This window comes from Physella acuta, unplaced genomic scaffold, assembly GCF_028476545.2.
Source record: "Physella acuta isolate Inbredline_101_S28 unplaced genomic scaffold, ASM2847654v3 ptg000288l, whole genome shotgun sequence".
Taxonomy (NCBI): domain Eukaryota; kingdom Metazoa; phylum Mollusca; class Gastropoda; family Physidae; genus Physella; species Physella acuta.
Window position 1 is genome coordinate 275,653 of NW_026731807.1, and position 15,069 is coordinate 290,721.

At 29.7% G+C, this 15,069-nt stretch overlaps 1 protein-coding gene across 3 annotated transcripts in view; it reads left to right on the forward strand.

Annotated features, from left to right (window-relative positions):
• Nucleotides 1–15,069, forward strand: part of LOC131939664 (uncharacterized) — a gene marked incomplete at its 3' end in the record, with an annotated part of 114,014 nt that overhangs the window by 55,249 nt on the left and 43,696 nt on the right. For all 3 annotated transcript variants that reach the window (XM_059298124.1, XM_059298123.1, XM_059298125.1), the window contains 3 exon segments: nucleotides 3,060–3,344; nucleotides 3,863–4,069; nucleotides 10,126–10,340. In XM_059298124.1, the coding sequence (XP_059154107.1) occupies nucleotides 3,060–3,344; nucleotides 3,863–4,069; nucleotides 10,126–10,340 (707 nt within the window).

Consider the following 15,069-nt stretch of genomic DNA (forward strand, 5'->3'; position numbering starts at 1 on the left):
TAATCTTTTAATATCATTCACATTTATATTGGAGTTATCCATGATAGTGAAGAGAACAAATACATCTTCTGGTACATAGCTAAGGCTTTGGTTTTTTAAAGGTAATCGACTAAGACTATCTGCACTATTCTTAGATCCAGGTTTGTATCTCAATTCATAATTGTATGCAGTTAGTGTGATAGCCCATCTTTGAATTCTTTGTGTGGCATGCTCAGGTAGGGTTTTGTTATCTCCAAATAAACCTAGCAATGGTTTATGATCTGTAAAGATGGTGAACTTCCTACCAAACAGAAACTTATGAAATTTCTTAACACCAAAAATGATGCCTAAGCCTTCCCTATCTAACTGAGAATAATTTTTCTCAGCCTGGTTCAAAGATCTACTGGCAAAAGCAATGGGTCTGTCACCCTTTTCATCCATGTGGGACAAGACTGCTCCTACACCATCTGGTGAAGCATCACATGTTAAGATAAGTCTTCTCCCTGGGTCATAGTGAGTTAGTAAGGTGTCAGAAGACAAAGCTTCTTTTGCTGTATTAAAAGCAGCATCTTGTTGTTTACCCCAGTGCCAAGTTGCATTTTTCTGTAGCAGCTTGTACAGTAGTGATAGTTTACCAGACAGATTTCCCATGAACTTCGCATAGTAATTTATCAAGCCCAAAAAAGCTCTTAGTTGTTGGGTATTTTCAGGTTTGGGTGCTTCTTTAATGGCTTTTGTTGTCTCAGGTTGAGGTCTGAGACCTTGCTTGCTTAATATATAACCAAGAAAACTAATTTCTGTCAGCATGAATTGACATTTATCTTTGTTTATCTTTAAACCTTTTTCACCAACTATTTTCAAGACTTTATCAAGTGTTTTAAGATGTTCAGTGTCATTCTTACCAGTTATGTACACATTGTCAAAGTAAACACCAACATTTGGAATATCCTTAAAAATACTGTCCATGACAGCTTGGAAAATTCCAGGGCTGGATGATATACCAAAACATAGTCTTTCATATTGGTAGAGTCCTTTATGTGTGTTTATTGTCGTATAGACTTTTGAATCTGGATGCAGTTCTAGTTGAGTGTAAGCATGACTAAAGTCTAATTCAGTGAATTTGTCTCCTCCTGCCAAATTCAAAGAAATTTCCTCAATGTTAGGAATAGGGTACCTATTTAGCTCTATTTGCTTATTCAGTGTGGCTTTATAGTCTCCACAAATTCTTACAGAACCATCCTTCTTTAACACTGGCACAATGGGCGTTGCCCAATCGGAATAGTCTACCTTCTTTATGATGCCATTAGATTCCAATCTACTTAGCTCATTTTCAATTTTATTCCTCATTGCATAAGGTGGAACTCTAGCTTTGCAGTATCTTGGATTTGTGTCTTTAATGCTTATCTTCACTGTTCTATCATTTAGTAATCCTGAATTACCAAAAACACTTTCATTTTCAGATATAACTTTATCTATTGAAGTAAAACTAGATTCTCTTGCTTTGATCACTGAAAATATACTCTCCCAGTTTAACTTAAGATCACTTAACCAGTTCCTACCTAGTAATGGTGGTCCATTTCCTTCAACCACAAGAAGAGGAAGTTTAACACTTTGACCATTATAACTTACATGAACCATACACTCTCCTATCACTGGAACATTGTCACCAGTGTATGTTGTTAGACACTTGTGACATGGTTGTAGAGGCACTGATCCTCCTGTGACAGCGTCAAAGTCCTTCTTTGTGATGACTGTTAGAGATGCTCCAGTGTCAAGTTGGAAGCTGATGCTCTTACCGTTGATATTAACTAGTACATTGATGGGAGCATGACTTATTGATTTCACAGAGAACAGGTTGAAATCCGGCTGCGAATCAGTTTGAGCATTTTCACAGGTAGAGTGGTTCATTGGTTGGGTTAGGTAGTCTTGGTGAGAGTTAACATAGTGCTGCCTTTGGTTGCGGTACTGTCTTGACTGGCTAGATTTAGCAACAGACGAAGACTTTGCAAAGCAGGCCTTGGCAATGTGACCTTGCTTACTGCACTTATAACAAGTTGCTGATTTGAACTTGCATCGATGAGATGCATGGGGACCTTTGCATCGATGACATTTTTGATAATTATTACTAGATTTAGATCTAGGATTTGAACGAGCAGGCTGTTTAGCATAAGTTGGAATGCTCTGATGGGGTTGGTGTTTGTTGACTAACCTGCTGTTTACTGCATGGATCCCTGAGGGTGCTAGAGATCTCGCCGCATCGGATGACTGCTGGAATGAAGTTGCTAGTTGTATTGCTTTTTCTAATGTTAGATCTGACTCGAGCAGCAACTTTCTTTGAACATCAGGGCTATTTACACCTGTCACAAACTTTTCACATAGTCTGTCAGACAGCGTGTCTCCGAATTCACAGAATCTACTTAAATAACGTAAAGCAGCAACATATTCTGATATTGACTCGTTTGGTTGACGAGTCCTACCGTCAAATCTAGCTCTACACAGAAACTTTGATGGTACAGGCGCGTGGTGGTCTGTTAGCAATTTGCTCAGCTCGTTAAAGCTCTTGGTAGTTAGACTAGCTGGTGCGCATAAGTCCTTTAATAGCCTAAATTGTTGAGGCCCTATGACTGTTAACAAAACAGCTCTCTTTTTGGCTTCTATCGTCACGTCATTAGCTTCAAGGTAAAAGCTTAACCTATCTAGATAATCATGAATGGTTTCATCATTCGAATCAAATTCTTTTATTTGGCCATATAGCGCCATTATTCTAGAAATACTTAGCCAATATGCTCTAGCAAGCTCATTTTTAAGTAAGCATATGCTCTTTCTAGTGGATTATTTATCCTCGTCGCCAGATGTAATAGATTGACGATAGAAGCATGTGATTGTATATAAAACGTTTATTGGCTTCAACTACATGATGGAAACGAGAGAGGGCGGAAGTGACGAGACACAAATATATATATACATATAAGGGACATCACTCAAGATAACAGTATAAATATAATACTAATACAAGAAGAGTGAGTTCCCTTGACTTCACAAGTCTCACTATATTACATGGAGTTTTGTTTCTCCTTCAGATGATACCCCACCAAACATCATCTGCCAGGATGCCTACACGTTTGAATTTAGAAACCAGACAGATGACCTGTACCAGGCCTTCAACAGGAATGTCGTGCATGTTTTTGATGACTCCACTCCCATGGACCAGCTTGTGGTGACCTTTGAACCTGCAAATTACACTTTCAGGCCAGGTCAGATGCTAAGCCCATCCTTCCCTCCCAGTCATTACCAGCTGGTTACAGCTAGAGTTCAAGACAACTTCAACAACACAGCAGTCTGCCAGTTTGGCTTGTACTACCAGCGTAAGTATGTCACAAACCATCAATACGTCGTTGGCTTGTACTACCAGCGTAAGTCTGTCACAAACCATCAATACGTCACACACCTTCTGTATGTCACACATCTTTAAATAGTCTAAACACAGGATTGTCTTCTTGTGACATATTATAAAAGGCTTTCCTGATCATATTAAGTACAGCATATTTTGTAAAGTTCAAATTTTATTTTTATTAAAGAACAGCATATTTTGTAAAGTTCAAATTTTATTTTTATTAAAGAACAGCATATTTTGTAAAGTTCAAATTTTATTTTTATAAAAGAACAGCATATTTTGTAAAGTTCAAATTTTATTTTTATTAAAGAACAGCAAATTTTGTAAAGTTCAAATTTTATTTTTATTAAGAGAAATTTTCAACACATTTTTAGCCACTAAACGATAATTGCTTTTAAAAATTATGAATCAATTATTTGTTATTTATGTTATTCAAGATTTACAATTGTCTCTTTCTGGTCCACAAAATATTTGTCCACTCAATATCAGCTGACGTATGTAGCCCGTACTATGTGAGAACCCCTCCCAACGCCAATCTTACGTGTTCACCAAATGGGGATGGCTATGACTGCATCATTCAGTGTGTCAGTGGATACCGTCTGTATTCTGATCTGTCCAAAACCTCCGCTAGAGTTTCTTGTTCTAAGAGAGGAGAAGAGTTTCTACCTAAAGATGACGTCAAGTGTGTTAGCCTGGGTAAGTCATGCTAAATACCAGTTGTTGTTTTTTATAGCTAGTTTGTACAAGCATTTTATTGTCTCGTGTGTCTTCTGTGTAAGTGGTCTCAAATAAATTTGTTTAGTCTTTCAAAATATTTTCAAGCTCATGTTTTTCTGTTCAAATTCACTTAGAGTCTTTGATTTCATTTTGAATACTCTGAATGAATCCATTGAAATATCCATAGGGTTACATTTGTTTATGATCTCCATGCTGCAAGTTCAGCTTTTGTAGGGGTATGGTAGAAGACTTATTTTATTTGGTTTTTACTTTTGTAGGGGTATAGTAGAACACTTATTTTATTTGGTTTTTACTTTTGTAGGGGTATAGTAGAACACTTATTTTATTTGGTTTTTACTTTTGTAGGGGTATGGTAGAACACTTATTTTATTTGGTTTTTACTTTTTTAGGGGTATGGTAGAACATTTATTTTATTTCTTGTCTTTTGAAAAAAAGTCTGGATGTGTAAAAATTGTAGTGGTAGGTTTGAGATGTAGTTCTAAGAGCATCTTTCCACTTATAGATACTCTCTCTGATGGGCCTTCTTTATAGATTTTATAGATACTATCTCTGATGGGGCTTGTTTATAAATAGTAGCTCTAATTAGGAGAAGCCTTTTTCTCATTGGCTTAAATGTGGTGGCATATTTTGTTGGCTTTTTTTGGAAATATTTATTGGACTGAAGCAATATGGCTGCAGCAATATGGCTGGAGCACATGTGGACAGTGGCTGTAGAACAGAGAGCAGTTTTGATGCTGTCATTTTTACTTTCTCGTATATACGAAGTATAGAGAAAGTATTGTATCACTGATACGGAAAAACATAATTTTGCAATCTTTTTCGTATGTCTGTGTGTCTATGTGTGTGTGTCTGTCTGTCCGTGTGTAAACACGATTACTTGAGAACCGTTACAGCTAGGTTGATGAAATTTCATATATAAGTATTTTATCAAAATCGTAGATCCGTATCAACTTTTGAGCGATTTCCGATAACCGGAAGTGGTACTTTTCCTACTTTGAATTTTTCAAAAGCCTATAACTTAAGTACTATTTCAGATAGATAAATGAAATTTCACATGTAAGTAAAAGATCTAATTCTCTACCTTCTGTTAAATTTTGAGTAATTTCCGTTGACCGGAAGTAGTAATTTACGCTACTTCCGATTTCTCAAAAAACTAATGTAAATTTTTAAAGTACTAATAATATTGCGCACTATTATGCGCTTTTTTATTTGCCGTTCACTTGGTGTGCAATTAATTTGTCTACGAGATTTTATTCTATTTTTAAAACTTTAAGAATTTAAAAATGGATTAAAAATCATGTCTATAGCCCGAGTTCCCATCCCCTGTTATTTTATATAAGAATATTCGAGAAAGTTTAGGGGAGGTCACTCCCGGTTTATTTGAAAGGCCTTTGGGTCAGTGTAACAACATGAATTCTTTGTTGTTGTGGGTTAGCTTTCATACAGGAACACGAGCAACAGTGGCAACTTCAAATGACAACTTTATTTACACTATGTACAGATAAATCCGTGGTACATCCATATTTGAAGATCAACTGATATAGGTACAAATAATAATCACGACTCCAAGTCATGGAGACATCTTACATTCACTGCCATCGTTCCAGTCCCAAGTCCTAGCACACAACACCCGTTCACCTTTCGCTCTCCCTTTTATTCACTACTTTCTCTCCCCTTACGTCAATGAGCGATCTCACCCAAAACACGGAAAAACACATGACGATCGCTCAGACAGTCCTTCCGCTAGCCAGGTACTCTTCATTCATGCAAAACACAATATAATAAAGATACATAATAATACAGTCTGTGACACGTGCCCCCTTCGAATAAAATTTTGTGTAACAAAATTTATAAATACAATATTAGTAGGGCAGGATCATGTGCCAGACAACAAAATTTATAAATACAGTATTGGTAGGGCAGGATCATGTGCCAGACAACAAAAAATTGTGTACAACTCAAAGTAGAGTAAAATATATTCATTTTAGACTAAGCACTTGTAGTCATAAATTTATAGTGCATACAAATACAACAGTATGTAGTGACTATATCAGTGATAATTAAAATATGTCAGTGTTTTTAACAAAAACTTTAAATGTACAAGCATTATGTGTAATATATTCAAATATGAGAAAGAAAAACATTTCAATTACCCAGTAATTGTAGTATAAACAAGACAAATGGGTGTAATAAATTACCAAACCAGTCTGGTACATGACTTAATTACCAAAACATAATACATAGTTGAAATTATCAAAGACTTAATTCAACTCATAATTTAAATAACTATATCCTATGTAGTAAAAAAAACTTCCTTATCATCAAGGCATGTTATTACGACGCATGATTAATATACTTTGTTGTCTCCCCTAGTTGACCCATTTCAGACAAATCTAGGTCACAACACAATCACATTCTTGCCTTACACAGGTATTGACTAATACACAATACATCATTGAGACTTCCGTCTTATTGTTATGCGGAATAAATAGTCTCTAACTCTTACTTTATACATTATTCCCTGTTAATTAATAGTATAGAATAGGTTTAACATAATACAGTTTACATTCTTTAGATATAGTACACAATTTATGTTTACTCAAACACATTATTTGATATTTATATATTACAGTTACAGACTGTATAATATTAATAAACTGTCAATTGATAATTTAATCTTAGCATCCTCTATAGCATGAGTAATCGTTCTCGTGCAGTTGACGATGACCTGTATGCCATCTCTCCCTCAAATTGTAGCTTTTAGCTGTGCTACCATAATCATTTCCTAGATTTCGTGTAACTTGTGTTACTTCATTTGTTTTAATATTCTCCTCTGGTTTCTGAACAACGTCAGTAGTTATCTTGCTTTGTGTACGTTCGTTTGGTTCATCAACCAACTCAATATAAATATTATGGCATTGCTTTGGCCTCTCATAATATGTGTTGCGTCGGTAACTTCCATTAGTATACCTATTCACACTTTTGTTATTCTGATTTGAACTTGATACATTATTCCTTAAATTACTGTATTTCTCACATGACTTTCTGTGTACATAATTGTTTCTTCTCTGATTTGCCAACCTATGCCAACATTGATTTTGGTAATGACCTGTTTTTGCGCAGTAAAAACATCTAGATTTTGGCTTCTTATAAACATGGTGACTGTATTCATAGTTTGCTAAATTTCTTTTTCTTTCATTCTGTGCATTAATGACATTAATGACATTCTTATTAACATGTTGACTGTATTCATAGTTTGCTAAATTTCTTTCACTTTCATTCTGTGCATTAATGACATTATAGTTTCTAGTTACTGTTTCATCTTTCTTAACTTCCTTGTGCTTCTTTATTGATTCTAATTCACACATAAATTTCTGTGTTAATTTCTCCATTTCTTTGTTAAATTTATTCTTGAGTTCTAGTATATCTTCTTTATAGTTTGACTCCAATTTTCGAAGTAAATCTTCAATAGGTACGTTCTCTTCATTGTGGCTTATTAAGTTCACTGATTCATTAATCATCATTAGTTTATCATGATTCCTGCCATTCTTCGATGGACTTATTAAATCATCACTGCCATTCACTGATGGGCTTATTAAATCATTTTGATTACTATTCTCTGATGGACTTATTTCTTGTTGACTGCCATTCTCTGATGGACTTGTTTCTTGTTGACTGCCATTCTCTGATGGACTTACGATACAACTTTCAATAATATTCTGGTGTACCTGCGTTTGAGTCAATAAAGAGTCAATCTTAAAACATTCTAATGTATCTGTCACCTTTAAATCATTATTAAGTTCAACCTCTGTTTTATCCTTGGGTTTCAATTCTTCCTGGACTATGTTACTCTGTTCTTCATTCCAAAGGTTGCCAATATTTACTTCTTCAAGTTCTGCTTTAAATTCTGTCTGTTCACTTTCTAATTTTGGTTCATTTGTGTCTGTTATAGCTTTCATTTCTAATAGTTCTTGTTTATATTCTAGTTCATGTAGGCCAACTTGTTTTTCCAAAGTTTCAGCCCTTTTATCTGCTCTCTGTTTTCTGTTTCTTTTTTTTTCGCTTTCCTTTTAGTTGTACAGTCTCTTCTACTTTATCTCCATCTGACATTTCTTCTTCTTTTTGCATGTCTGTAATAGCTGTTGATCTATTACGCACTATTTCTGTCTCACCATCTAATTCTCTTATTACTTTTCCATGAGCTAGTCTGGGTTGTTCATTTTCTTCGTCCCATGCTTCTAATGCTTTTTCTATGTCTCTGTCAAATCGAGTGTTTGCCCAGGCTATCTGCTTCTTCATCTTCTTAATGCCTTGCGCCCTCGCTAGTGCTAGATATTCTTCAAAACATAACATTTTGATATATTTTCTATTTATGACATAAAATATAAATTCATTAGTTAACAATAGGTAAATGTTAATTAATTTACAATACCCTTTCTTGGTTTCTGGCTTGTTTTAGTTGATTACAGACATCTGGTAATCCAAGAAAAGTTCATAGTACATATATACGTCCAAAAATAGTTCACTTTGTTGATTCCAAAAAGTTGAAAAAATTCAAAATAGTTCTAGTAGCCTGTTACAGAGTAGAAATTTGTCCAGTTTTAGATAAGACATCTTTAGGAACAGTTTAGGAACAGTTACAAAAATAAACTTGATCTGCTAAATCCAAACAGTAGAAAAACTTGAACAGCTAATCCATATAGAAAAAACTGGAACAGCTAAATCCAAACAGTAGAAAAGAAACACTAAGACTTGATCGGCTAAATCCAAACAGAAAAAATACACAGACGATATTTACTCGACATTGGTGAGACAATATCGAAATAAGGTGATAAAAATTATCACGTTGATGACTTGACTTGTACAAAACGTCTGACTTGACTACAGCAACCCTTCTGACTTGAATGTAGATAGATGACTTTCAAGAACTTGACGTACTTGGTAAACAGTGGAAGACCACAGACTGTAATATCTCCATTTCTGACATATGTAGCACCAATTCTTCAACCACTTGTGACATCATAAGTAACAGTAATACAATGTAGCAACATCACTTTATTGCCTCCACTTCTGACACCATATGTAACAACATGAATTCTTTGTTGTTGTGGGTTAGCTTTCATACAGGAACACGAGCAACAGTGGCAACTTCAAATGACAACTTTATTTACACTATGTACAGATAAATCCGTGGTACATCCATATTTGAAGATCAACTGATATAGGTACAAATAATAATCACGACTCCAAGTCATGGAGACATCTTACATTCACTGCCATCGTTCCAGTCCCAAGTCCTAGCACACAACACCCGTTCACCTTTCGCTCTCCCTTTTATTCACTACTTTCTCTCCCCTTACGTCAATGAGCGATCTCACCCAAAACACGGAAAAACACAAGACGATCGCTCAGACAGTCCTTCCGCTAGCCAGGTACTCTTCATTCATGCAAAACACAATATAATAAAGATACATAATAATACAGTCTGTGACAGTCAGGTTAATTTGATGCAGTTGATTGGACTTTGGCTATTTTGCAGGAATTTTTTGGACATTGACAAATTTTACCTCCTTCTCTCCTATCCTAAATATTTGTCCCCTCATGATAATGAGATTCATAAACCATTTTACTACTTTTATATGAGTTTACAATAACAAGAACTAAAAATGTGTCTTAAGGTTTAGCCTATCTCAAATTGAAGTAGAATATTTGTAACACACAGACATATGTGCACACACACACACACATTCACATAAAGATTGTGCTAGTTGGGGGGGGGGGGGAGTTAGTTTCTAATTCTACAACATGTTCCTGCTAAAGATTTGATTGGTTGTACACGTCATGTGGTCCACTTTTTGTTGCAGCAAAAGATTTGATTGGTTGTACACATCATGTGGTCCACTTTTTGTTGAGGCAAAAGATTTGATTGGCTGTACATGTCATGTGGTCCACTTTTTGCTGCAGCAAAAGTTTTGATTGGTTGTACACGTCATGTGGTCCACTTTTTGTTGCAGCAAAAGATTTGATTGAAGGAGGTTATCACATGATTGTAAACTATACCTACGTGGGAAATGTGACGGACAGCTGTAAGACCGGCTATGGAACCATTATAAATAATACTCTGCAACAGATGAACAACGAAAAAAGGCCAACTGTCCTATGTGATTTTTTTCAGCTCACTGGAAAAATGACCTTAAAGTCCCTGGAAATCAACTCTACTCTGAAAACAGTAAGATTGTTTCAGTTTAAATACATAATTCTAGTTTTTGTAAAAAAAATTCAGTTTAAATACATAATTCTAGTTTTTGTAAAAAAAATTCAGTTTAAATACATAATTCTAGTTTTTGTAAAAAAAAATTCAGTATAAATACATAATTCTAGTTTTTGTAAGATTGTTTCAGTTTAAATACATAATTCTAGTTTTTGTAAAAAAAAAAATTCAGTTTAAATACATAATTCTAGTTTTTGTAAAAAAAAAATTCAGTTTAAATACATAATTCTAGTTTTTGTAAAAAAAAAAATTCAGTTTAAATACATAATTCTAGTTTTTGTAAAAAAAAATTCAGTTTAAATACATAATTCTAGTTTTTGCAAAAAAAATTCAGTTTAAATACATAATTCTAGTTTTTGTAAGATTGTTTCAGTTTAAATACATAATTCTAGTTTTTGTAAAAATTTCAGTTTAAATATATAATTCTAGTTTTTGTAAAAAAAAATTCAGCTTAAATACATAACTCTAGTTTTTGTAAAAAAAAATTTCAGTTTAAATACATAATTCTAGTTTTTGTAAGATTGTTTCAGTTAAAATACATAATTCTAGTTTTTGTAAAAAAATTCAGTTTAAATACATAATTCTAGTTTTTGTAAGATTGTTTCAGTTTAAATACATAATACTAGTTTTTGCAAAATTGTTTCAGTTTAAATACATAATTCTAGTTTTTGTAAAAAAAAAAATTCAGTTTAAATACATAATTCTAGTTTTTGTAAAAAAAAAAATTCAGTTTAAATACATAATTCTAGTTTTTGTAAGATTGTTTCAGTTTAAATACATAATTCTAGTTTTTGTAAAAAAAAAATTCAGTTTAAATACATAATTCTAGTTTTTGTTTTAAAAAAATTCAGTTTAAATACATAATTCTAGTTTTTGTAAGATTGTTTCAGTTTAAATACATAATTCTAGTTTTTGTAAAATTGTTTCAGTTTAAATACATAATTCTAGTTTTTGTAAAAAAAAATTCAGTTTAAATACATAATTCTAGTTTTTGTAAAAAAAATTCAGTTTAAATACATAATTCTAGTTTTGCAAAAAAAATTCAGTTTAAATACATAATTCTAGTTTTTGTAAGATTGTTTCAGTTTAAATACATAATTCTAGTTTTTGTAAAAATTTCAGTTTAAATATATAATTCTAGTTTTTGTAAAAAAAAATTCAGCTTAAATACATAACTCTAGTTTTTGTAAAAAAAAATTTCAGTTTAAATACATAATTCTAGTTTTTGTAAGATTGTTTCAGTTAAAATACATAATTCTAGTTTTTGTTAAAAAAATTCAGTTTAAATACATAATTCTAGTTTTTGTAAGATTGTTTCAGTTTAAATACATAATTCTAGTTTTTGTAAAAAAAAAAAATTCAGTTTAAATACATAATTCTAGTTTTTGTAAAAAAAAAAAAATTCAGTTTAAATACATAATTCTAGTTTTTGTAAGATTGTTTCAGTTTAAATACATAATTCTAGTTTTTGTAAAAAAAAAATTCAGTTTAAATACATAATTCTAGTTTTTGTTTAAAAAAAATTCAGTTTAAATACATAATTCTAGTTTTTGTAAGATTGTTTCAGTTTAAATACATAATTCTAGTTTTTGTAAAATTGTTTCAGTTTAAATACATAATTCTAGTTTTTGTAAAAAAAAATCAGTTTAAATACATAATTCTAGTTTTTGTAAAAAAAATTCAGTTTAAATACATAATTCTAGTTTTTTGCAAAAAAAACTCAGTTTAAATACATAATTCTAGTTTTTGTAAGATTGTTTCAGTTTAAATACATAATTCTAGTTTTTGTAAAAATTTCAGTTTAAATATATAATTCTAGTTTTTGTAAAAAAAAATTCAGCTTAAATACATAACTCTAGTTTTTGTAAAAAAAAATTTCAGTTTAAATACATAATTCTAGTTTTTGTAAGATTGTTTCAGTTAAAATACATAATTCTAGTTTTTGTAAAAAAAATTCAGTTTAAATACATAATTCTAGTTTTTGTAAGATTGTTTCAGTTTAAATACATAATTCTAGTTTTTGTAAAAAAAAAATTCAGTTTAAATACATAATTCTAGTTTTTGTAAGATTGTTTCAGTTAAAATACATAATTCTAGTTTTTGTAAAAAAAAAAAATTCAGTTTAAATACATAATTCTAGTTTTTGTAAGATTGTTTCAGTTTAAATACATAATTCTAGTTTTTGTAAAAAAAAATTCAGTTTAAATACATAATTCTAGTTTTTGTTTTAAAAAAATTCAGTTTAAATACATAATTCTAGTTTTTGCAAAAAAAATTCAGTTTAAATACATAATTCTAGTTTTTGTAAAAATTTCAGTTTAAATATATAATTCTAGTTTTTGTAAAAAAAAATTCAGCTTAAATACATAACTCTAGTTTTTGTAAAAAAAAATTTCAATTTAAATACATAATTCTAGTTTTTGTAAGATTGTTTCAGTTACAATACATAATTCTAGTTTTTGTAAAAAAAATTCAGTTTAAATACATAATTCTAGTTTTTGTAAGATTGTTTCAGTTTAAATACATAATTCTAGTTTTTGTAAAAAAAAAAATTCAGTTTAAATACATAATTCTAGTTTTTGTAAAAAAAAAAAAATTCAGTTTAAATACATAATTCTAGTTTTTGTAAGATTGTTTTAGTTTAAATACATAATTCTAGTTTTTGTAAAAAAAAATTCAGTTTAAATACATAATTCTAGTTTTTGTTTAAAAAAAATTCAGTTTAAATACATAATTCTAGTTTTTGTAAGATTGTTTCAGTTTAAATACATAATTCTAGTTTTTGTAAAATTGTTTCAGTTTAAATACATAATTCTAGTTTTTGTAAAAAAAATTCAGTTTAAATACATAATTCTAGTTTTTGTAAAAAAAATTCAGTTTAAATACATAATTCTAGTTTTTGCAAAAAAAATTCAGTTTAAATACATAATTCTAGTTTTTGTAAGATTGTTTCAGTTTAAATACATAATTCTAGTTTTTGTAAAAATTTCAGTTTAAATACATAACTCTAGTTTTTGTAAAAAAAAAATTTCAGTTTAAATACATAATTCTAGTTTTTGTAAGATTGTTTCAGTTAAAATACATAATTCTAGTTTTTGTAAAAAAAATTCAGTTTAAATACATAATTCTAGTTTTTGTAAGATTGTTTCAGTTTAAATACATAATTCTAGTTTTTGTAAAAAAAAAAATTCAGTTTAAATACATAATTCTAGTTTTTGTAAAAAAAAAAAAAATCAGTTTAAATACATAATTCTAGTTTTTGTAAAAAAAAAAAAATTCAGTTTAAATACATAATTCTAGTTTTTGTAAGATTGTTTCAGTTTAAATACATAATTCTAGTTTTTGTAAAAAAAAAATTCAGTTTAAATACATAATTCTAGTTTTTGTAAGATTGTTTCAGTTTAAATACATAATTCTAGTTTTTGTAAGATTGTTTCAGTTTAAATACATAATTCTAGTTTTTGTAAAATTGTTTCAGTTTAAATACATAATTCTAGTTTTTGTAAAAAAAATTCAGTTTAAATACATAATTCTAGTTTTTGTAAAAAAAATTCAGTTTAAATACATAATTCTAGTTTTTGTAAGATTGTTTCAGTTTAAATACATAATTCTAGTTTTGGAAGATTGTTTCAGTTTATATACATAATTCTAGTTTTTGTAAAAATTTCAGTTTAAATACATAATTCCAGTTTTTGTAAGATTGTTTCAGTTTAAATACATAATTCTAGTTTTTGTAAGATTGTTTCAGTTTAAATACATAATTCTAGTTTTTGTAAAAATTTCAGTGTAAATACATTATTCTAGTTTTTGTAAAAAAAATTCAGTTTAAATACAAAATTCTAGTTTTTGTAAGATTGTTTCAGTTTAAATACATAATTCTAGTTTTTGTAAAATTGTTTCAGTTTAAATACATAATTCTAGTTTTTGTAAGATTGTTTCAGTTTAAATACATAATTCTAGTTTTTGTAAAATTGTTTCAGTTTAAATACATAATTCTAGTTTTTGTAAGATTGTTTCAGTTTAAATACATAATTCTAGTTTTTGTAAAAAAAAAATTCAGTTTAAATACATAATTCTAGTTTTTGTTTTAAAAAAATTCAGTTTAAATACATAATTCTAGTTTTTGTAAGATTGTTTCAGTTTAAATACATAATTCTAGTTTTTGTAAGATTGTTTCAGTTTAAATACATAATTCTAGTTTTTGTAAGATTGTTTCAGTTTAAATACATAATTCTTGTTTTTGTAAAATTGTTTCAGTTTAAATACATAATTCTAGTTTTTGTAAAAAAAATTCAGTTTAAATACATAATTCTAGTTTTTGTAAAAAAAAATTCAGTTTAAATACATAATTCTAGTTTTTGTAAGATTGTTTCAGTTTAAATACATAATTCTAGTTTTTGTTAGATTGTTTCAGTTTAAATACATAATTCTAGTTTTTGTAAAATTTTCAGTTTAAATACATAATTCTAGTTTTTGTGAGATTTGTTAGTTTAAATACATAATCCTAGTATTTAGAACATTCGACAAGTATAAAATAAGATTGTTTCAGTTTAAATACATAATTCTAGTTTTTGTAAAAAAAATTCAGTTTAAATACATCATTCTAGTTTTTGTAAAAAAAAATTCAGTTTAAATACATAATTCTAGTTTTTGTAAGATTGTTTCAGTTTAAATACATAATTCTAGT